Consider the following 25,689-nt stretch of genomic DNA (forward strand, 5'->3'; position numbering starts at 1 on the left):
TAAGCCACCACCAACTGGAAGAGTTCAGGAAAGGTCAAAAGGAGACACCACGTGTCCTACAACCTCCCAGAATCCTCACCAGCATCCATCTAGGCTGAACAATGTGTGCATCACCAGGAAGGACTCAGACTCAGGATGACCGGCTAAAGACAATCCGGAAACTAACCCCATCACCATGAAACCTGAGACTGAGAGCCACATGGCAGAGCTGTTCTCCTGGGTTCCCTTACCCTACTGCTCTCCACCCGGGTGCCCTTTCCCAATAAAATGTCTTGATTTGTCAGCACATGTGTCTTCTTGGACAATTTATTTCCAAGTGTTAGACAAGAGCCCCGTTTCAGGCCCTGGAAGGGATCTCCCTTCCTGCAACACTATAATGGCTCTATCTTGCCATATTCTTACTTGTTAAGTCCACCATAAATGTTTTCTCATTGATCAGATGATTCAACAGTACTATGAATTGTCTATGGTGCCAGGTGCATGTTTGACTGCAGGTCTACCGCTTACATATTCAAGGATACGGAGCAATTGTAAAGTAGGTAATGAAGGGAAATAAAAGCAGAATGGCTTTGAGGGTATTAAAGTCAAGAATCCAGATTATAAGAAGTCAAGATACTCTTTCAGAGCATCTCTTCCCATTTCCTCCGGCAAGTACTTCAAAGTAAAACACATTATTTAAGTAATGAGGGAGACCTATGTGAGCCCCAGAGAACTTGTTGTGTGTGTGTGTGTGTGTGTGTGTGTGCGCACGTGCACACACGTGCTCAGTCATTTCCAACTCTGTAAACCCATAGACTGTAGCCTGCCAGTCTTCTCTGTCCATGGAATTTTCCAAGCAAGAATACTGGAATGGGTTGCCATTTCCTACTCCAGGGGATCATGAGAGCTTGATATATTTCACTCAATTCCCTTGGGAACCTCCTTTGTTGCAGTGTATAGGGATCCTAATCCCCTGAGGTTTATTCTCCCCCCCTCCCCCCCAAAAATAGATGACCATTTTGTACAGGCTAAAAAACCCTTAATTTTATATATATTACTACTTATAACAAAAGAAAAATGTCCTGTTAGCCCTGGTATGCATGGCAGTTACTTAATTAGAAGAAAAATATTTGCAATCAAAGCAGTTAAATCTAATATTGACCTCAAGTAAAGTTAATTATATAATTGTTCTTGAAAAGAAACTAAAATGCACAAGGCAGAAGAAAATGGCAGAGTCTTAAGACACTTAGATAAGTCTTTTCTAGACATTAATGGATATGCAGATGATACCACTCTATTGAGAAATCAAAGAGGAACTAAAGAGCCTTTTGATGAGGGTGAAAGAGGAAAATGAAAATGCTGGATTAAAACACAACATTGAAAAATAAGATCATGTCAACCAGTCCCATCACTTCATGACAAATAGATGGGGGGAAAAAATGGAAACAGTGGCAGAGTTTATTTTCTTGGGCTCCAAAATCACTGTGGTGGTGACTGCAGCCACAAAATTAAAAGATGTTTGCTCCTTGGAAGAAAAGCTATAGCAGTATTAAACCTAGACAGTATTAAAAAACAGATACATCAATTTGCTAAGTCTATGTAGTCAAAGCTATGGTTTTTCCTATAGTTTTGTACTGATGTGAGAGTTGGACCATAAAGAAGGATGAGTGCTGAAGAATTGATTATTTTGAACTGTGGTGCTGGAGAAGACTCTTGAGAGTCCCTTGGACTGCAAAGAGATCAAACCAGTCCATCCTAAAGGAAATCAACCCTGAATATGCATCGGAAGGATTGATGCTGAAGCTCCAATACTTTGGTCACCTGATGCAAAGAGCCGACTCATTGAAAAAGACTCTGATGCTGGAAAATATTGAGGGCAGGAGGAGAAGGGGCAACAGAGGATGAGATGGTTGGATGACATCATTGACTCAATGGACATGAGTTTGAGTAAACTCCAGGAGATAGTGAAGGACAGGGAAGCCTTGCATGCTGGAGTCTATGGTGTCACAAAACATCAGACAAAACAGTGACTGAAGAACAACAGCAAGACTTTAATCATGTATAAACTGTCTCATATACCTTTGCCTTTATATTCATTTACAGCTTAAAATCTAATTATAACCCATTGTCATTCTAAAGATCAAGTCCCAACTGTTTCATTGTATGAGTTTTTTTCTAATTAAGTATGTGAGACGAAAGGGACTCAAGCTAGGCTACCTGATCTCAATTTTCACAAGCTGACATGCATTGTGAAAGTAGTTCTTGATTATTTCCCTTACAGCTTTCCTGTGAAGGAAAAAAATCTCACTGAGCTGTGTACATTCCCCTGACATGCTCCAGGGTCAGCAAGTGTGGTTAGTAAGCACTGATTTTTAAAACCAGAGTTTCTACTACATTGCTAGCAATAATCTAAATCAATAGAGCAAAACAACACAAACCAGTATGTGGTGAGTGATGACAAACAGATCTGTAGAGATATAAATGGAAAATGATACAGAATAGCCATATTATCTGGTGATAAAAACACAATCTTATAACACTTTTAGCCTTGAATAGTTTTAACTATTGTACACAAAGCCAGCAAGCAGCAAATCATGGATAAAGACAGTTGCTGTTTTCATTTTACTGTTTGCTCTCTGCTAATAGATTGCAACAGAATGACTATGTAGAGGGTTAAGCATTTGGAGATCACCATAATTACCTGGCATTATTTGGTGACATGATGACATTCTAAGTCATGCGTCATAGGAAAGAAAAACTGACCTGACCATCTTTTTTACTCCCTAGAGATCAACAAAAGTGTCCTCAAATGATTGAAAAGGATGTTAAAGCCACCTGTGAAATCACTTTAAAAATAATTTCTCAGGTAGCTTGTCTGAACTCTGAAAGGATAATATAGCTCTCAAAATCTCAGCAGAAGGGAAAAATTTGCCTCACAGATGCAATTATTATCCCTTTATAAAAATACCTTCTGAAAAAAAAAAAAAGTGTAGTGAGAACACTCACTGATTAAAGCTGGTTACTACTGAGAACTACAAGATTGTTTTTCATGAAGCATATTAACTTTATAAATTGATGTCAAAACCTAAAAAAGAAGTCTTCAATATATAAATATTTCTCACATGACTATATGCAAATAAGAAAGTTTGTCAAAATTGCTACTATTAAACATGATCCAAATACTGATTTACTTTAAACAAGAATGTTATAAATTCCTCAGATGTATTAAAAGGACAGAATTGACACAACAATGAGAAGATGCTCCTCAGTGGGTTCCTCATAACTTCTTGGAAATGACCAAAATGTATGTATTCATATTTTTCTGTGTCCACTTGCTAATGAAGGACAGTATACTGTGAGACATTTACCCTGCCCAAGAGAACTCTTGTATCATGTGGTTTGGCCCACAGCTTCAGAAAGAATAAAAATACGCAATGGAAACTGCACTTGAAGTTTTGTCTTGTGACAGTTTGGAATGAGAAGTCTCTGGTGAGCAGAAAGAAAAGGTTAGCAATTTTTAATATCCAAAATGATCAGTCATTCACCATACATGTCTCTGGTGAACTACATAATGTCAATGCTGTCACAAAAGCAAGGCAGAAAATAAAAGTCCTAACAATTTTAATTCAAGGGAAAAAAAATTCGTAGAAGACTTTTTTCCCTCTCGATCACTTTAGGCTTGCACAACATGCATTTTATAATTCTTAATTTATATTCAGCAGCAATGCTCTCTCTGGCTTTAAGATCTTACCCATTTCTCCATCTGATACTTCAAAAGATTTTATAGTTGCTATTTTCTAGTTTAAAATGGGTGATTTTCATTTCATTCACAAGAAACATGATGCCTTGAAAAACATGTGGCCAACCTCTAGAGATGCAAATTTTCATTGCAGAATGTAACAATACCTACTTATATGAGAGGGCAGAAGCAGCGCTAAGCATTATATTTGCCTCTCTTCACTTAATTCTCACAGACCTCAAATGGCCATAGTTGGGCCTGAGACAAGAAGAAGTTTGTCCAAGTTCACAGATAACTAAATTTCTGAAGATCTGGCACATTTTGCCAATTCTGAAGAGCATAGAAATAACAGATTATTTATTCAACAAATGTTTCTACTAAGTACCAAACATGGTTAAATGTAGGAAAAAACAAATTGGATTAAGTTTTGATTCTTGCCCTCAAGGACCTTACCTTCTCATTTGGAAGAGAGATTATTAAATAAACATAGTGTATAGCTACTCACAGCCCTAAGTAGTGAAACTGACTTAAGAGCCCTGACAGATATGAAACTGAAACTATCTTCTTTTAATGAATCAATATTTATAATACTAACAGAATAGAAATACTTGGCAAGTCCATCCAAAACGTACTTATTCTGTATTTATGGCACTGATCTAAAATAATAAAAGTGAAAATCAATCATAGCATTTTGAAAGTTGTATAATTTTTATTGATATTTTCTAAAACATTTCATGGAATTAGCTTTTATTTCAGATTGTTGTAGGTACAGCCAAATTGTAACTATGCTAATTTAAGGGGCACGATTTTTAGCAATGATGGAAAATTCAGTGCTGAATACTAGTTATGCCAATAGCTGAAAGTGTTTCAAGGATCAAAACGCAGTCTCATAAAATAATATATTTGCCAACTGAAAGACACAAGCTCAGTATTCCAGTTGGATGACTGGCATCCATCTTTTGTCTACTGAAAAGACAGCATTAGACATTAAAAGTTTAAAAAATTACTATTGGGAATACAAGCTTCTTTAATATGGCAGTTGAGTCTGGTAAATTTCCATAAACAGGTTTTAAGAAGTAAAAAGGAGACCTTCTCTCTATGTAAATACTTTATATAAGTAATATGACTTATTTAGAAAACAGACAACTGAGCAAGACAGCTTCTTTCACATCAGCACAGTGACTAAAAGTCACTGCAAGGTCACAAGTGACAAAAGTGAAGTAGGGATTTTGCCACCCACACTAAGACTTTGAGGTTTGTGCCACATAGGTGAGCAGCAGGCCTACTTTTAGAATCTCATCATTAATGTCAGGAAACTTAACACTATCTTAAATTCTGTGCTAATGAAACTTTCTTAGAAATATAAGTGTTTTAAGATGCTGTATTAGCTTATGAGAGGGTTCAGGGCACTTTGCCCAAAATATGTCACTTGGGCATGTTGATTATTTTGAATTAAAGTTACTTAAGAGACAGTCAGTGTAAGAAGGACACTTCTACTCTTTTGTGTCCCTGAAGGCAGGGCATAAATCTCCCATGTGAAAGGTATCCTCTCTATACCAAGAGAATGAGAAATCCTTATTACCAGAGACAGGGAATTCAAGGACGACAAGGCCATGTAAGCAAATCTCATTACTTCTTTACTAAATGACTACACCAAGCCCAAACCCGTCATATTGTCAGTTCTTCACAGATGTATTAGTACTTGGTCTAAAAGATAAAAGATGTCTGCTCTTATCACTTCTTCAAGCATTGTATTTTTATGAGCTCCTGTATGTACAAATTTAAATTTGTCTTCCTGTTGCTAATCTGTCTTATGCCAATTTAATTATTAGATCCGCCAGAAAACTTAGAGGGGAAGAAAGGAAAATTCTTCCTCCCTTATATTTACATAGTGCTTTATAGTTCCTATGTGCAGTTCTGTTCTCCCTATGAGATTGTCAGTTTCTGGACAGCAAAACCTGGTTAGCACAGTGATCACTATGGAGCTGGTGCTCAAAACACATATCTTGAATAGAATTGAACTGTATTCCTAATTTTAAAATATTTTGTACCTCTGACAGTTTACTTAAACAGACAAATCACAATTTCACATTCACCATCTATATTGGTGTGTTCAAGGCCCTGTCATATTTCCCAAGATTCAATAAATCAATTTCAAGAACATTTTAATACATTTGAGAAAAGGAACTTCTGAGTGAAAGGTCATTGCTTTCATGTTAACATTATTATTTCTTAAGACCTCACAGTCACAAAAGACTATAAGACTTGTCATAACTTAAGCTGAAAAATGTTATGATTGCCATTCATATTTTATTAAATAAATAGCATTACATAAATACTGTTTATATTAGCAACACAAAACAGAAATTTTAAGTCACTTATAAAATTGAGGTCTTTTTCTATCTTCTTACTTTTCTAAAATGGTTTTATTTAATACTTTTAACGTTTTTCTAGAATTTATCAGCCACTGACTTATACTACAAGTTCACCCAAGATAAAAAATTCAAATCTTCATTATCCAACTATTATGAGAATAAATAATTAATATCTAAAATACTCTCAAGTTATTTCTAGAAAGCATTTTTATACAAGTACTACTAGTTTTATATGCTATCTTCAGTACATTAAGAAATGATATTAAGGAAAATTTACCTCATTTCTGCTATAATTTAATTAGAAACCCTCTATCTTGAAAGGCAATTTAGGACATCTAAGGGAATCTATGAATCATGTTCTAAAAGCAATACAATTTTAGCTTACCAAAATTAACACATTCAATGTAATATTGTTATATGTTGGATTAGTGTTTGCTAATGAAATGTAAATAAGATGGAAAACACTTAAGGATAAAACTTGTCTAGTCTAAACTAAGCTTATGATGTTCCAAATAAAGAAACTGAATGATACTTATTTGCAAATGTAGATAATTCTTTCTATATTACATATTTTTCATTAGTATTAGATAATTGACAAATACTAAATAGTGAATCACAGTAAAACAAAAACCATATCCTTAATTATCTACGTTTGATAATAATCAGTTGAAATATGGTCTGTACCTGTGTGTGTAACAGGTAAGAGTGCATCAAATGGGAGAGAGTGGATAGCGTGGAACACACAGACTCATTGTGCTGTCTTGGGAACTGGGTCATTTATAAGCGTTAAAATTTTCTCCCTAGTTCAGAGTATTAATCACTGTCTTACACTTACAGGAGGGTCTGCATCTTCAGCATGAACAGTCGTTATAGGTGTACCCTTGACAGCATCGGGAGCCACCATTCCTTTGTAGATTCGTTTACTAAATACTGGAGGGTAATCATTCATATCCTGTAAGACACAATGAAGAGTTTGGTGCTTCTGTTGAAACCAGATTAGCTCTTCATATCACACAACCCATTTGCCACTGTCAGCCTTCCATCCTCTCAATTCCATTACCTTCACTTCAGAATGGCACCCCCAGAGGAAACTACCAGAGTCCCTGTACAATATTAAGGAGTATGATGCCTACCCCATTCTATCGAAGCCCATTCCACTAGAGTAAACAGCCTGTCTCACAATCCATGTGCCTCCAGAAAAAGCTTTCAGATATTGTAACGATGCTTGAAATTTTCTCTAAAGATGCTTCTAATGGTATGCTGTAGTTTTGAACTTTGAAAAGTAGGAACACATTTCATAAAAAATACCCTTCTGTGAGACAGGTGTAGAAGATGGCATATATATATATATATATATATATATATATATACACACACACATATATGTATATATATTGTTTTGTTGTTGCTTTTAAAGAAAGCTCTTTAATGTTTCCATTGCAATTGCAAATTCTTTATATATTTAGCATAATAGGATGATTAGAGCATTGCAAATGCAAATTGTGAGATATCCTTTGATGCCGTTTTACATTTTTACAAACATAAAATGATTAAAAGATGTTTTCCCTATAGCACACTACAATAATGACACATAGGATTAGATGTTCTTAGTCAGAAATCATGTTAAATTATTTAAAGATTTTTTTCAAAGTGATTTATGTGTATCTTTTTAATTTTCACAGTTCAGTGATATGAGTTATTCATGTTTATTCATTAAATGATATTTATGATGTTCCTCCCATTTTTGTGACCCATGCTAGGCACTGGGGATACTGAGGTGACTCAAGAAAAAAGGTGTTCTTGAATTTGTCACTTAACTACCATTTGGCAAGTAAGGTTATTGATTCTGAAGATAGCATAGTGACATCTGCTAAACTAATCTACTGGTTTGGCAAAGCCAAAAATTAATCTGGTCTCTTGAGAGGTCATTTTTTTCTCAAACATTTTATGTTTTATGGAGAATTGCAAATCCTTTTTTCTCAAAAATAATGCTTATTAAACTGGAGGATTTATCTTTCTCAAATTTACTTTAAAAAATTATTATTATACTCTGCGTTGTTTTGGATACTCTGACTCAAACATGTTTGAGCTCAAAACTAAATTTGCTAGTTATTTTATTCCCCAGGTCATCCTTTTCTCACTTGATTATTCTACATAGTCTTTGGTGTTTGTTCTGACACAATATTTTTTTGCACAATGTAAACTGGAATATACAAATTAGCTGATTATAAACACCCTTTTTTGCAAAGAGGTCAGGATAATTGGATCATAAACAACTGCAATCAAACTGAGCTTGCTTTTCACAGTAGAGCTAACATCTGAGTTGTATATCTGAAAAACCCTTCAGACTCTCGTAAAAGTTGGAGATGTTGAACTGTAAGCAAAACTGAGAAATTTGCAAAAATTACATCATTTCCCTGTTTTGACATGCAGTGTTCACAACCTCTACAGTGAAGAAGACTTCCTTTATATATGATGAGCTTTAGAATCTAAGCAAGTAAATAAACCTAGGAAGCATTTGTTCTCTATAATGAGGACAGTGGAAGGTATTGATCTTCAGGTTCCAGGCATGGGGTAAATATATAAAACATTTGCATGCACATTTCCTCCTGCTCTTTTCAAGAGTGCTATTTTAATGAGTGAATCTTATAACCAAAGGGGTGGAACTCCTCTTGTGCCCCCTAAATTGTAGCTTCTGAAGGTTAGAAAAGGAATCCAACTTTGCGATTTTTCTGTACATGAGTTTCCCAAATCACATAAATTCAGTACATTCCTATGAATTTTCTTCTCCTTTATTCTCCAAGGGGATATTAAAAATCTTAATGTTACAGGCATGTTTTGGATTAATTCGACTATTACAGGGAAAAAATATGTTATTTATCAGTTATGTCAATATAGCTGCTAACAGTGCTGAGTACAGTAACATCTTTTTCTTTTTTTTGTCTTGGAAAATAGTCACCAGGTCACTCACCTCCTAACTGAACACAGAGTGGACATTTTTATAATCTGGTTTTATAAATGGATTATACAGAAACCTAAATTTGTAAACTGGTATCCCTCTTTTAGCCTGCTTGCCACTGACAGGATGGAGAATAAATCAATGCTGTAACTGTAGCTGTATATCTTTTTCGGGCACACTGTACATATTTTGAGGTTACAATCCTTCACCATGGCTAAACTGTAGCCAGTTGCACACAGTTCTTGCACAATGCATTATTTCAGATGAGAGAATTTATTGAAATGCACAATGCCAAATAGCAGAATCAATAGTTCATTATATTTATGCTTCAGGGATGTTTGAAGAAAAATGTATATAAATCTGCCTCTGTACAAATGCTCTACTATGCAGCAAATTAAGGATAAGCTCCACTCTCCAAAACCAAGCTCTTTTCTATTGTCAATCATTCCACTAGAGGGCATGATTGACAAAAAGAAAATTTCCTTTTCTGTCCTTGTTAGCAATTTTATCAAGACCTATAACAGTTTGCTTTCTGTGATTATAATTTTTGTTGTTCCGAACAAAAAAATTCTTTACATGTTTTTAAAGAGTATTCTGAATGTTACCATGGTTTTCAACTGCAACAAAGCCTTGATCTTCTTAGGAAAAAAAATAGTTATGTGAGTTAGCATAATTAGCTCCCATGTATCAAGCAACTGAAACTTCACCTGAATGTACAGCTATCTAAGAGGAAGTAAATATATTTATTTATTTTCTAAATTCAAGTTAAAATAATCACAGAAGCCATTTCTGCTTTGGCAGACCACAGAGTACATTTTAAGCAACCTTTTCTAATGAGTATAACAGGAACATAGGAAATTGCTGGTGAACTTACAAATTAATGGCAAGTTCTCTTTTTAAAGCAAGAGAGATGATACAATTTTTGATGTCTGGAATCATGGGTTAAAAATTGTTCTAGCTAAGAGGCTTTGCCTTGATAGAAGAGTACTAACCAGTGATACTTCCATCATCTTTGTTAAATGATGATAATATAGAGAATGCCAGCCCTCATCTCAAACTCTTATGCACACTCTGTAACGAGATCAGGTGGTGAGGTGGTGTGTGCCAGTGGGTGGAATGGCTTCTGTTACTCCTCCATTACTGTCTAGCATTAGCACTAGAACTGTCGGCTACCTTGCCTCTGAAATCCCTTAAGGCTTATGGACCTGATGCCTCCTCTTCTTTGGCAGAGGACACTGTTGATTTTTTTCCTTTGCTGTTACTAGTTCTGTTTCCCAGTACCAGACACCCTCTATTTGTTGTTCCTGCTGTTGTTTTTTACATTATATGCCTTCTGCGTTTTCTTCCCCCTTGGTTTCTTTGTTTTTTTCTGACTCCTCTCCCTTCTCCTTTGATTTTCTCACATAAGGTCAAAAAGGCCCCATCTCCAATCAAACAAATCTTTCCTTTTCTATTTTGCATGGGATTCTCTTAAACACAAGTCACAAACTTATCTCAACCATTTCTGGCGAGGGTAGGGGGTGGGGATAAAAACCTGTACTGGAAGTTTTTTTGTTAGCTGCCTAAAATTGTTTTGTTTTGCTTTTCAAGTTTGAAGCTTTTCTAGAATCTTGGGTGACAGTATTATTCCCAATATAAGGTAATCAATGGTACACTTGCCACAAGAAGTAAAGTGTGCACTATAGTTCTCAGTATCACAAATATTGATGGAACTCCCCTGTATTAGGTAGTACATTAGATGCTGGAGATATGGGTACCACCACCAAGAAAGATAAAGTGTCTGCTGGTACTGAGCTTACAATTTAGTGTGGAAAGCAAATAAATAAATATTATCAAGTGTGATGAATGCTATGAAGGAGGAAGTATAAGGACTTGATGGGAAAACATATGAAAGAGTTTAAGTTTCATGATGTATCCCTGTAATCTGAGCAACTGCCTCATTACTTACGCACGTTGGCAGGTCAAATAGTCTTTCAAGATTGATGGTTAAATTAGAAGAGACTAACACTGTGCAATGTTGACAAGCCACTAATTTAATATATAATTCCATTCCCATCTAATTTCTCTGAACTGGAATGATAATGTAGGGGGAGGCAGTTGATAAGTTTCTGAAATTTTTTCCAAGTCATGACACTGTGGTCAATTGGGAGTTGTTGCTAAGTTGTGTCTGACTCTTTGCAACCCCATGGACTATAGAGTGCCAGGCTTCCCTGTTTTTCACTATCTCCCAGAGTTAGTTCAAACTCATGTCCACTGAGTCAATGCCATTCAACCATCTCATCTTCTCCCACCCCCTTCTCCTCCTGCCATCAATCTTTCCTAGCATCAGGGTCTTTTCCATCCATCTCTTTGCATCTAGTGGCCAAAGCATAAGCATGTATAGTCAGTATTCTTGCCTTGAGAACCCCATGAACAGTATGAAAAGGCAAAAAGATAGGACACTAAAAGATGAACTTCCTAGGTCATTAGGTGTCCAATATACCACTGGGGAGGACTGGAAAACTAGCTTCAGAAGGAATGAAGAGGCTGAGCCAAAGCAGAAACGACACCCAGCTGTGGATGTGTCTGGTGGTGAAAGTAAAGTCTGATGCTGTAAAGAACAATATTGCATAGGAACCTGGAATGTTAGGTCCATGAATCAAGGTAAATTGGATGTGATCAAACAGGAGACAGTAAGAGTGAAGACTGACATTTTAGGAATCTGTGAACTAAAATGGATGGGAATGGGTGAATTTGATTCAGATGACCATTATGTCTACTACCGTGGGCAAGGATTCCTTAGAAGAAGTGGAATAGCCTTCATGGTCAACAAAAAATTCCAAAATGCAGTACTTGGGTACAATCTCAAAAATTACAGAATGATCTCAGTTCATTTCCAAGGCAAACCAATTGGGAGAATATGTGTCTATTCTGAGCTTGAATCTATAAGAAGATTCTAATCATACCACCCTATCTCAGACTTTCTAAAAACTGCATCATAATTATATATGTGCATGTGCGTATGTATGGTTTATTTTTTATTGTATATCAGACATTATGCTAAGTGTGTTAAATTTATCATTTCAATTAGTTTGTCTAAAATATATGTTAGCTATTATTATTATTTCTAATTTATAATAAGGGGCTGAAGCCTAGAGAAATTAAGTTGTTCATAATTATCCAGCTAATAAAAGATAGACCTAATATTTAATTTTTGTATGCCAGATCCTGAGCTTCCCTGGTGGCTCAGATGGTAAAGAATTTGCCTGCAATGCAAGCGACCCAGGTTTGATCCCCTGGGTTGGGAAGATCCCCTGGAGGAGGGGATGGCAACCCACTCCAGTATTCTCGCCTGGGAAATACCATGGACAGAGGAGCTCAAAGAGTCAGACACGACTGAGCGACTAAACTTCCTCACATTTTTCTTCTCACATCAGATTCTAAAGGCATCATTCTGACACTTGGAGGTGAGAAAAAGGGGAACTGGCAAAGTCATCAGAAAAATATATATAAAATGACTTGAGTAGGATTTTCATTAAAATTCCACACATAAAATTTTAAACATCTCTTTCCAAAAATATTTTACAGCTTTAAGAACCCTTCTAACTAGTTACTATACTTTTATCTTGGCAATCTGGCAAGCTTCTAAACATTGCATAATTTGAATCTATCTCCCTGAAGATAATTTTTAAAATTTATTTATAAAGCCTTTTTTTTTGGTAAAAAAGAGAGTTGTAGCAGTTTTATTTGTATATTTTAAATAACAACTTTTTCAGTATTTAACCCCACAAATAGTTGTTTTCACTAAAACCTAATAAAGTTTTTCCTAAATTGCATTCTTTGGAAAATTAGTTCTATCGGAAACTTTACAAATTAAAAGAAATGCCATGATAGATTGTGGGAATTACATTTTATTTTCTTGATATTCACAACATACACTAATATATTAATATTCAAGGCTCCTATACAAAGACCTACAGTACAGAAATCTTTATTTTTATACATATTGGTGTTTCCCAGATTAATTTGTCCATGTTATTCTTTGTATATGAGACACCCAGACACCCCTCAAGACACCATCTTGAGGGGCTAGTGCTCTATAAAATAGATCATGAGAGGCTGTGAAGACATCAATATATAGAAGGCACAGATTATTAGTGTTTGGAGCATTATATGACTTTGGTGAATTAAAGTTTTCAGAGTATTAATATGTATTGAGGATTTCGCATATCAAGAGTGTCCCTGCCCCCAGTATGTAGCAGCCGATTCATCAGGGTAGAGATAGCAGCTGATAGTCATGATGGAATTGGAAAATGGTGACATTGCTTAGCAGTAACTAGTATAGACTAGGCTTATCACCATCTGTTGCCACATTGGGAGATGTGTAGCAATAGCAAGCATGGTCTCATTTGCTTTGGCAGCCAGCGAAGAATGTGATAAACACTGAAGGGTAAAATTACTCAGTTGTGTATATAAGTAAAGCATTTTCTTGAGAGTCCCAGAAATCAGTGGGTGACTTTTGGGAAGCCATGAGAGAGAGTCATAGATATATGAATTATTACTATTTAAGATACTATTTTTGTCTCTAGGCTTGTATAATTTTTGTTTCCTCTGGTTTTGTTCTTTAGTAGAAATATATTACATGTTAGTTTTAGATCTGTACAACAGCAGAATAGGCAGATAGTTTAAGAAATTATCTGAGTCAGGCCCATGACACACCTTCTTTGATGTATTCATATTCTTTAAACATGGAGGTGCATATATATTAGAAAGAATATATTATTAAGAATCTGATAGTACAGAATAGAACGGAGGGAAACATTTGAAGGTCATGGTCCTTAAATGGGTATTTTCTACAGGCTAACCAATCTCAAGAGGAACAGTAGAAAGTCATAAAAAATAATGACCAATCAAGAGGCAGGAGGAAGGATAAATTAGAAGCATGGAATTAACAGATACACACCACTGTACATAAAACAGATAAACAACAAGGATTTACTGTATAGCATAGGGACTATATTTGGTATCTTATAATAATCTATAATGAATTTATAAATTATACTTTAGAAAAAAAAATATATATAATTGCAACCCAAAATGAACAATGCTGCAAATCAACTATGTGCTGTGCTATGCTTAGCTGTGTTGGACTCTGTGACACCCTGGACTGTAGCCTGCTAGGCTCCTCTGTCCATGGAATTTTCCAGACAAGAATACTGGAGTAGGTTGCATTTCCTACTCCAAGGGATTGCCCCAAACCAGCATCTCTTGCATCCCCTGCATTGACAGGAAGATTCCTTACCCCTGAGCCACCTATCAGTTGGTTCAGTTGCTCATTCGTATCCTGCTCTTTGCGACCCCATGGACTGCAGCATGCCAGGCTTCCTTGTCCACCACCATCTCCTGGCTTGCTCAAATTCATGTCCATTGAGTCAGTGATGCCATCCAACCATTTCATCCTCCGTCATCCCCTTCTCCTCCCTTCAATCTTTCGCAGCATCAGGGTCTTTTTCAATGAGTCAGTTCTTTGCATCAGGTAGCCAAAGTACTGGAGCTTCAGCTTAAGCATCAGTCCTTCCAATGAATATTCAGGACTGATTTCCTTTAGGGTTGGCTGGTTTGATCTCCCTGAAGTCCAAGGGACTCTCAAGAGTCTCCTCCAACACTAGAGTTCAACACTACAGTTCAACACTACAGTTCAACGTTACAGTTCAACACTACAGTTCAACGCTACAGTTCAACACTACAGTTCAATTCTTCAGTGCTCAGTTTTCTTTATAGTCCATTTCTCACATCCACACAGAGCTGCTGGAAAAACCATAGCTTTGACTAAACAGACTTTTTTCAGCAAAGTAATGTCTCTGCTTTTTAATATGCTGTCTAGTTGGTCATAGCTTTTCTTCCAAGGAGCAAGCATCTTTTAATTTCATGGCTGAAGTCACCGTCTGCAGTGATTTTGGAGCCCAAGAAAATAGTCTGTCACTGTTTCCATTGTTTCTACATGTATTTGCCATGAAATGATGGGACCAGATGTCATGATCTTAGTTTTTTGAATGTTGAGTTTTAAGCCAGCTTTTTCACTCTGCTCTTTCACTTTCATCAGGAGGCTCTTTAGTTCGTCTTCACTTGCTGCCATAAGGGTGGTGTCATCTGTATATCTGAGGTTATTGATATTTCTCCTGGCAATCTTGATTTCAGATTGTGCTTCATCCAACCTAGCATTTCACATGAGGTACTCTACATGTAAATTAAATAAGCCGAGTGATATATACAGCCTTGATGTACACCTGTCCCAGATTTGAACTATTCTGTTGTTCCATGTCTGGTTCTAACTGTTGCTTCTTAACAAGCATACAGATTTCTCAGGAGGCAAGTAAGGTGGTCTGGTATTCCCATCTTGTTAAGAATTTTCCACAATTTGTTGTGATTCACACAGTCAAACACTTTGGCATAGTCAATGAAGCAGAAGTAGATGTTTTTCTGGAATTCTCTTATTTTTTCTATGATCCAACATATGTTGGCAATTTGATCTCTGATTCCTCTGCCTTTTCTAAATCCAACTTGAATATCTGGAATTTCTCAGTTTACATACTGTTGAAGCCTAGCTTGGAGGATTTTGAGCATTACTTTGCTAGCATGTGAGATGAGTGCAGTTGTGTGGTGGTTTGAACATTCTTTGGCATTGCCTTTCTTTGGGACTGGATTGAAAACTTACCTTTTCCTGTCCTGTGACCACTGCTGATTTTCCAAATTTGCTGGCATATGGAGTGTTTCACTTTCACAGCATCGTGTCTTAGGATTCGAAATAGATCAGCTGGGATTCTATCACCTCCACTAGAATCACTATGAACAAATCTTTGGAGCCATCTGAAGATCAATCTATTAGACCACCCTGGACCATTGAAGTAATATTTTACTCAATCTCCTCACTCCAGAGCAACAGAAAGAAAGAGGTTGTAAACATTGAAATGTTCAGAGTTTCTGATTTGTTTGAATCCTGAACTACCCCTTGGTCCCTCGTGTCACAGCTCTTCTAACCAAATCAAAACAAGGACTCTATTAATACTGTCACCATAGAATATCAGTGCCAATTCATTGCCTGAAAGGTGTCCATGATTTAGCAAATGCCACCTTTGTACTGGGCATTGAGTTTCTATCTATCCCCTTTCCTATATTATTTTGGGATAGGAACATTTCTTTCCTTCTCAGAGGAAGAAATTACTCTGAAACATGAACATGATAGTTTTACATTCCAAGACTCATTGAATTTCCTAATAACTTCAGCCCTAATAGATGGTCATTCATTTCTGGTCCTTCCATCTGTCCCTGTCTGCTCCCATACCTGTATCCTCCTTTATAGGTAAACAGGGTGAATTTAGCTCCTTTATAGGTAAACAGGGTGAATTTACCTCCTTTATAGGTAAACAGGGGTGAATTAAGTCTCCTCCCTTCATAGAAGAATCTCCTTCACTCTCTCTTCTACTTGTGTGCAAGACATTCTATCTAAAACTACAATCAGCAAATGACTTTTAAGTCATCTGTTTACCCTGGACAAGTTCTTTAAATTCCTGTTAATGCTATCCAGAATTGTATATACATTTAAGTATTTCAACCTTTCTGGCTGGTATTCAGCTTTTGGCTTACTATAGAAAACATCTTTTCTTTCCATGTATTTTCTATATTATGTTATTATAACTCAGTTTGTAAGGGCATATTTTTCTCTGGATTTTATGTTTAAAACTATTTAGAATTTTATTCCTATTTTTCAGAGATTTACCTATATCCTGTAATTCACTATGATCACAGATTCAATTCTTATTCAATATATATACAACCGAAAGACCTTGTTTCAGAAATATTCTGCAAAGCCTTTGTAACAAGTATACATATTGTTCAAATGATCATGATTAGTTTTGTTTTGGATCCTTGAAATTTGACACTAAGAAAACTCTTTGCAGGTGTCTGTGATAAAATTCAATTTTCCTTCTATTGTGAAAATATTTTTCCTTTGAAATACATATTCATTTTTTCCATTATCACTCCAACCTTAAATAAATTTGATGGATTCGATATTAATTACTGAATCTTTCTTTTTTCCCCCTTTCTTTACAAAAGAAATTATGTTTTTGCTCATTTTCAGAGATGTCTTCAAGATGGTTTCCCCATGGTAACTATTTTGTGTAGAAATATCTCTTGGCAAATACCATGCAATTATGTTATCAGCTAAATAGCTTGTCAGTACTGCAAGTAAATAGACCAATAGCAGAAAATTTGCAAACTTGGGAAAGATTAACATTTGTAGAGAAATGAGAAACATACTTCACTCTTCCCTTCAGAACAAACAAGCATGATACTTTTATGGGTCCCAATAGTATACAATACAGTTTTAAAATTCTCTTTGTGATAATCTTATCCTGAGTGATTAGGTGAAAGGAAAGCACATGTCAGTCTGAATTTGGAGAAATGTTCAACAAACTTTATCACGCTTAAATAACCTTGAATAAGAAAACAAAGTGTCACTGAAAAATGTCTAGAATTAAATATTGTTTTGTTTTCAATGTACAATTATCCACAAGTAACTCTATATAAGTACGGAAGTCTTGACCAATGAAATTGTTTGACTTCTCTAAATAAGAGAGCAACTGAGGCAATAAAAATTAGATCAATACTCTTCTGTTTCTGAAGAAAGAAGAGCCCATCAATGAGTAAAAATTCCCACCTTCTGAGTTTGACTCCTTGAGTGAATCCCCTGTATTAAAATAAAGGGGTGGTCAGAGAATGTGGAAGACATTTTAAGAGACATGAGTCCCAAATAGAGAATGAGGCTTATTGAGTGCACATCCTGCTTGCTCAGATGATAGTTTTGGACTCATTTTGACACCAATGACTTCTATCAAAAATACAAAAATCTAAGTAAATATATCTAAATATATCTAAGTAAATATCTAAATATATCTAAGTAAATATATCTAAAATGAAATTAGAGCAACCAAGCTAGAGTTTATGAGGGATTATAACTCTCCATTATCAACCACATCTAACTTGAGAGAGAAGGTACCAGAGAAAATAAGTGAAGAGCATAGTTTCAAATATGCACATTCTTCCCTTGACCAAAAAGAGATACATAACATGTTCATAAAAGCACTTTTTTAGGTTATCAAAGATAGGCCATTTGAAGTCATTTTTAAGTATTAACACCTTTAGTAAAGCAATTTGAGGATCATTTGTGTGTATATTTGTAACTGAAGTACATTTTTCAACATCTGATGCTCACACAACCTGTGTAAGAATCATCTATGTACTTTTCAAATATACTTATGTCTCAGATGCTCTTCTGGGAAAGCATTCCTTTGGGAAGGAGCAGAGGGACCTGAAAGTTTACTGTTTAGTTTAGACGACCTCTATATACACTAATATTTGAGAAATAATAAATCTTTCCTCATGTCTTCTTTTAAACCCATACTTTAAAAATCACAAGAAACCCTAAAGGTTGAGGATGACGTATCCTTACAGGCAATCAGTTGGTACAGGATATTTGATTAAATTAGATGGTAAACCTAGAGAGTCTAAGAGAGTTCCCAAGGTCATAGAACTTGAAAAGGGTTGAGCCATAAATTAACCCCAGTTCCATCTGATTCCAAAGCTTATTTCACTGAAGAATCTTGGGTTCCAAAATAAGCTAAACAAACTAGCTCTGAGAGCCTTAGAACTCTTACTCTTTTTATTTATTATTTTAAATTGAAGGGTTTGGATGAAGTTATTATCTCTGGTGCTATGGAATTTGGACTATTGTGTAATCTAGAGAAATTATGACTTGATTGAAGTCACAGGGCTAATGGTGGACCTAGGGAGCAACAGTATTTGAACTCTTATTTAGTGGTTCTTTCAATGTATCTTTCGTAAATAGTTAAATAATTCAGTTATTTCTCAAGTCTTTGTTAACACTTTACATTTAAAAATTTATATTCTGGCTTTGGTACCATTTATAATCATGGATTACTGCCCCCAAATATTATACTATAATATGGATTAAAAAAAAAAAACACAGAGAAACTACAGGTAGAGAAAACAAAGTAGGCAGCCAGAAGTCATCTATATTCCTTACCTTTACTATCACTGTGACAGTAGCAATACCAGGTGGCATTGTTCCATAAATATCAAAGGCCTCCACTAGAAAAGTGATACTTGCTTCCTGGTCTGGAAATGACTCATAGTCCAAACTCCTTAAAAGGGAGAGTTCTCCTGTAAATGGATGTAGTGCAAAAAAGTGCTTCACTTCTGGACTTCTGATCCGATAGGACACATTTGCTCCGAGGTCAACATCTTTGGCCTGTAACATGTTAAGAAGAAGAATGGTTATATCACTGCCAATTTCAAAATAAAGAAATGCAGGACTGATGGAGGTCATGTGTCAGTACCTAGAGAGCATGAAATGAATGATGATCAAAAGTTATGTTTCAGAGAAAAGTATTTTTTAAACTAATTTACCAGATAGAGGGAGAGGGAGAGAAAGAAAGAGATCAAGCCAGAGACCGAGACTCAAGAGATTTTGTCGTTGTTGATCTTGTTACTATATCTGTTTTATTTGAAATATCACTGATGAAAGGAATCATACCACAGTAAAGAAATATTGTCATCCCTTATATGTGGAATCTAAAAAGAAATGATACAAATGAACTTACAAAACAGAAAGAGACTCACAGACTTAGAAAGTGAACTTATGGTTGCCACGGGGAAGGGGTAGTTAGGGACATTGGGAAGGTCAAGTACACACTATTATATTTAATATAGGTAACCAACGAAGACCTGGAACTCTGCTCAAAGTTATGTGCCCAGCCTTGATGGGAGGGGGGCTTAGGCGAGGGTGGATACATGTATATTTATGGCTGAGTCCTTTTGCTGTTCACCTGAAACTACCACAACACTGTTAATCAGCTATATCCCAATACAAAATAAAAAGTTTAAAGTTAAAAAAATTAAAATAAAATAGAGCAAAAAGTAAACATTGTTGTAAATGATTGTTAATTATTTTCTGCTGATTGTACAACAATGAAAAATAATATTCTAAATATTCACAAGATGAATAGACAAAATACCTACTCTCCAGATAGGAGGTTCTCAAAGAAAATGCCAAAATAAAAGATAAATGTGTATGAACCTAGAGATTGTCATGCTGAGTGAAGTGAGTTAGAGAAAGACAAATATATACTTCTTAAATGTGGAATCTAAAAAAAAAAATGGTACAAATGAACTTATTTACAAAACAGAAATAGAATCATGGATATAGGAAAACAAACTTATAGTTGTTACCAGTTGGCAAAGGATGGGAAGACATAAATTGGGAGATTGGGGTTGACATATATACACTACTATATATAAAATAAATAACTAATAAGGGCCTCTTGTATAGCACAGGGAATTCTTCTCAATATCTGTAATCACCTATATGGGAAAAGGATCAGAGAAGGAGTTGGATATATGTATATGTATAACTGATTCACTTTACTGTATAGTAGAAACTAACACAACATTGTAAATCAACTATATTCCAATATTTTTTTTAATTCTCATTCCCAAAATATAATTTCCCAGTCATTAAAACAAAATGCACACACACATATACATGCACACACAAAGAGAGAAGAAACAAACAAAAACAACTGAAAAAGCAGGTTTCAATGGAAATTTTATAGATGATTATTTCATTCAGTAGTAGAGATTAGAAATTCCTACTCTGTTAGGAAATTGAATGGAGCAAAGATAGAGTGAGGAAGGTCAGGTTTTGCTGGAATGTGTATGCAGTAAAGCAAACACCTACATGAACTTGTCTTGGCCCCCTCCAAACAATTGTCAACATCACAATGTGAAAGATACTGTTAAAGCGCAGATTTTATGATGTCACTTTCCTACCTAAAACTCTTCTTTTCCATTTAATTTTGGATCAACTCCAATCTTCTTAACATGGTGAGGACACATATATTTTCTAGTCCTTTAGCCCCTCACTCTTTCCTCTCCTCCAGGATTTTGAGTAGGTTTTTCAACTGCCTTGAATATTCTTTTTCCCCCTTGAACAACTCTTATTTGTCCCTCAGTTCACAATTTAGAAATAAGCTTTCCCTAGGAAACATTCTCTTTGCTCTCAAGATTATGTTAAGAGTTACACCTGTGATCTCCCAGGCTCCTTGTATTGAGGACTTCTGTGTTAATTACCAGTTACTAGTCTGCTTGCTACACCAGACTGAAAATTCGATGAAGGCAAGAAATCTTGTTGATGTTTGAATCCTTGGCCTCTAGCAGAGGACTTGGCACTCAGTAAGCTTGTTGAATGAATGAATGAATGAATGAATAGAGGAATAAATGGAGAAATAACAGCCTTTTCCCTGGTCAGCATCTGCCTTTTATAGATTTAATAATGTTTCTTCCCAGATGGCGCTAGTGGTAGAGAACCCGCCTGCCAATGTGGGAGACATAAAAAACGCGGGTTCAATCCCTGTGTCAGGAAGATCCCCTGGAGGAGGAAATGGCAACCCACTCCAGTATTATTGCCTGGAGGATCCCATGGACTGAAGAGCCTGGCAGGCTACAGTCCATGGGGTAGCAAAGAGTCAGACACGACTGAACAATTGAACTGAACTGAACTATAAGTAAACATATATCAAATTGAATCATGGAAAAACACAAGCTCTTGAAATTCATGTTAACAAAATTCAAGTTGTAGACTGCAGGTTGAGAAAGAGCTATATTTTTTTCTTCCAAAATATACTTCATAGGACACCTATGTCAGAATTAAAGGTTTGGTGCTTAAATGGAGATTTCTAGGCCAATCTAACTTACTGAATCTGAATATCCAGAGTCTCTGGTAATAATTTGAGAACTAAAAGAAAGAAGCTTAGATATAAAGACACTAATAAAAAGGAGAAATAGACTTCTGGAAGTAGGTCAGTTATGTATCGAAACTGGACACATATTACAAAATAGTAAGTATAGCAATCTATTTCTGTAAGATACAGATGATTCTATACATTTGTATATGTGTATGCATGTATATGGGCTTCCCAGGTGGCTCAATGGTAAATAATATATCTGTCAATAAAGAGACAAGGGTTCAATCCCTGAGTTGGGAAGAATTCCTGGAGAAGGAAATAGCAACCTACACCAGTATTCTTGTGTGAGAAATCTCATGAATAGAGGAGCCTGGCAGGCTATAGTCCATGGGGTCACAAAAAGTCAGACATGACTTAATGACTAAACAGCAACAATACATGTGTATATATGTACATACCTGGATACATGTATATTTAGACATGTGTGTAAATAGTTATTTGATATTTGTGTGAGCAGAAACATAAATGTAACATAATACACATAAAAATGTAATACTGTGTAACTTGGAGGTACAAGGTGAGAGATTATTTTTTTAAAATAGTCTAATGTATTGCCAATTGTTATAATAAATATTTGACATTCATTACTCTTGTAAACTGATTAATAAGTCAATTAAGAAGTGTTATTCAGTTTTTTACAATGGCAACTTTTCTCCCTTCTCCCTCTAAAATAAGCTTGTTAGATAAAACAGAGTATGTAATATTTGAGAAATACATACATTAAAATTTACTTATCATTCATTTGAAATTTAACTGCATGTGTATGTGTGTGCATTTTACTAAAGTCTGTTAGACCCACACAAATACCAAATTTTATACAGGATTCATGAAACAATTGCTTCTTTCACACACCTCTATTTGAAGGAAAGTGGTCCCAGCTGGCAGGTTCTCTTCAACAACAACAGTATATGTTGAATTGGTGAACACAGGACTATTATCATCAATATCCAAAACCTTGATGGCCAGAGTAAGAGTTGAATGACGAGGGTGTACTGCTCCATCGGTTGCCACAACAACAAGTTCATAGTAGTCCCTGACTTCTCTGTTAAGCTTCACGGCTGTGTAAATGCTCCCATTGGATGTGATGCGAAAAAGATTGTTGAAGTTACCCAAGCTGTAGTGCACTTGGCCATTTATTCCAGCATCAGGATCTGCTGCCTAAACAAAATTAAAAACAGAGGAATTCACATAGTATTCTCTGTTATAATTTTTTAGAAGGGACAGTTAAAGAACTATGGCATATTTCTAACCAAATATTGTTTTTTCTTTAGAGAGAGAAGTTAAAAGATAATGATAATGTAGTACAAAAGTCTAGAAGATGAAAAGAAATATACAATAATTTAATGATACTCTTAATTCTAAATGAGCATAAAATTAATTTGTATCAGTAGCAATAACAATATTATATTATGACAGAAAATTCACATTACATGAATACTGAATTTTTCCTGTATCATCATTTATTTAATAGATTTGAACTCTAAAATTTAAAAAAAGTTTTAATTAAACATAACTGAGTGATAGATTAAGATTGTATATTTTTTAACTCAAGCTATATATTATATATCTATAATACATATAGAAGCATCATATATAGATAGATATAGATTACTGCATTTAATTCTCCTAATGTTCTTATGAATAAATATCATTGGTTCCATTCTACAAATGAGAAAACTGTGGCTTATGGACAATAATTTGCTTAGAGTTATGAAAGAAATAAAAATATGTGCCTCAATTCTTAGTATAATGCCTATATAAAATTACTTAATAAATATTTGAGGGATTAATTCATGTTAGAATAAATCAATGCAAGCAACTGAGGTTTAAAACCAAACATATTCCAAACCTCAAAGAGAAGTGAAAGTTTAGTAACTGTAAAGCAACTGCAAAGGGCTCTTCAATATTAGAATCCAATCTCTAAATGATAATAGAATTGTTGATGCAATAATAAGCCTTTTGCAATTGGAAATTTTAAGTCATATTAAATAACTTTGCATTAAATAAAATAAGCAAATTTTGAATGGCTATTCTTTGAAGGAGTGTTATGAGAATTAATATAATTTAAAACTCAATTAATTGAAATAGAAATTATGACATCTCATTATCAAATACTGTGCATTTTGTACTACATAGCTCTATCTCATTGTTCCTCAAACAAATTTGAATAAATCTTAGAAACCATAAAATGTTACATAACTATGCACCAAATGGCTGCTAAGGAAAGGAAGGAAAACAAGAGACTTGGCTGCAGTATGAGCGAGGAACACAATAATCTATTAATATTCACAAAGCCTGGGATGGAATATGATGTATTTTGAACAGCACATAAGCAGATGTACATCCATCTTTATAAACACTGGGGAAGCAAATGGGGTGGGTTTGCTGAACACTTTTGCCTTGTTTGAAATGATAAAGCCCAAGATGTGAAAGTCAAGTTTGTAACTGTGCACCCTATGAATGCCAGACTTTCCAGCAGGATTTGTCTCTCTGATTCATCAAAACACAAATGCCCCTGGGAGGATATTACTTCTGAAGTTTGAAGCCTGAGAAAAGATAGAAGAGGAACTGCAAGAATGTCTGAAGAGGACAAAAATACTGTAAAATAGTCGAAGAGCTTACATACACATATTTTCTTCTACGTTTGTATCTTTCCTAGAATTTGTCTTATGAATTATTGACAAATTAGTCAAGCTGGTCTTAGTGAAAACAAACAAACAACAATATTGTCAACTCCCCCACAAAAAACAACTCAACAAAAAATACTCTTTTTTTTGTCTTAAATCGCTGCTTAAGTAAATAGAAAAATAAAACCTGGTAACATCAGTAGCTCTTAGTTCATTAAATCAACATTATTAAACATTTCAGAAACTTTTTCTTCTGTGGGGATTTTTATGTAATTTAAATGATTCTCACTCAAGGTGTGTTTTTATCTATCCTGATATTTGGAAGATTTATTATGTCAGAATGATTCAATTTGATTAATGTGGCTGTGTATGTATATGTGTGGAGGGACATGGGATGTTAAGTATGTACTGTTCCATGTATGTCCAGCTACTGAACTGATATCTCTACTAGGACTTACACATCACAAGTTTATTATTTTATAGCTCTATAAAACAGAAGTTCAACAAGTGTCTCATCTGGCTAAAATTAAGGTATGCATAGGGCTGTGTTCCTTTCTAGAGGCTGTAGGCAAAGATCCATTTCTTTGGTCATTCCAGTTATTGACAGAATACAGTTCCTTGAGGTTGTAGGATTGAGATCCCCGCTTCCTTATTTGTCATACAAGGACTATTCCCAATTTCTAAGACCACCCACAAACCTTTGTTCTTGGGTCATGATACACTTTTTCCATCTTCAAAGCTAGCAACAGTGGGTTAAGTCCCCCTCACACTTTCTGAATTTCTCCTATTTTATCTTTCTGATCCACTCTGCTACCACCTTTGTTCACTATTAAACAGTTTTGATGACTACAGTGGGCCCACCTGGATATCTAGGATAATCCTCCCATCTCAAGTTCCTAAACCTCATTACATCTGCAAAATTTCTTTTGCTACGTAAGGTAACATATTCACACATGGGATGTGTTGGGAATCATAATTCTGTCTGCTCTAGAACCAGAAATTTAACATGTCCTTAACTAAACCGTTGATTATATTTGCCCAAATCTGTATATTGTCACCCTGCTTATTTAACTTATATGCAGAGTACATCATGAGAAACGCTGGGCTGGAAGAAACACAAGCTGGAATCAAGATTGCCGGGAGAAAT

The 25,689-nt window shown here is 35.3% G+C and overlaps 1 protein-coding gene across 14 annotated transcripts in view; it reads right to left on the bottom strand.

Moving 5' to 3' along the window:
* PCDH15 (protocadherin related 15) overlaps positions 1 to 25,689 on the bottom strand; it is a 797,082-nt gene that overhangs the window by 185,065 nt on the left and 586,328 nt on the right. For all 14 annotated transcript variants that reach the window (XM_081573683.1, XM_081573682.1, XM_081573681.1 and 11 more), the window contains 3 exons: positions 22,768 to 23,069; positions 19,137 to 19,361; positions 6,929 to 7,045 (listed from right to left, as the gene is read on the bottom strand). In XM_081573683.1, coding sequence (XP_081429809.1) covers positions 6,929 to 7,045; positions 19,137 to 19,361; positions 22,768 to 23,069 — 644 coding nt within the window. The remainder of the gene's footprint in view (positions 1 to 6,928; positions 7,046 to 19,136; positions 19,362 to 22,767; positions 23,070 to 25,689) is intronic.

This window comes from Giraffa tippelskirchi, chromosome 2 (assembly GCF_054371585.1).
Source record: "Giraffa tippelskirchi isolate mGirTip1 chromosome 2, T2T-mGirTip1v1.2.pri, whole genome shotgun sequence".
NCBI classification, from domain to species: Eukaryota; Metazoa; Chordata; class Mammalia; order Artiodactyla; family Giraffidae; genus Giraffa; species Giraffa tippelskirchi.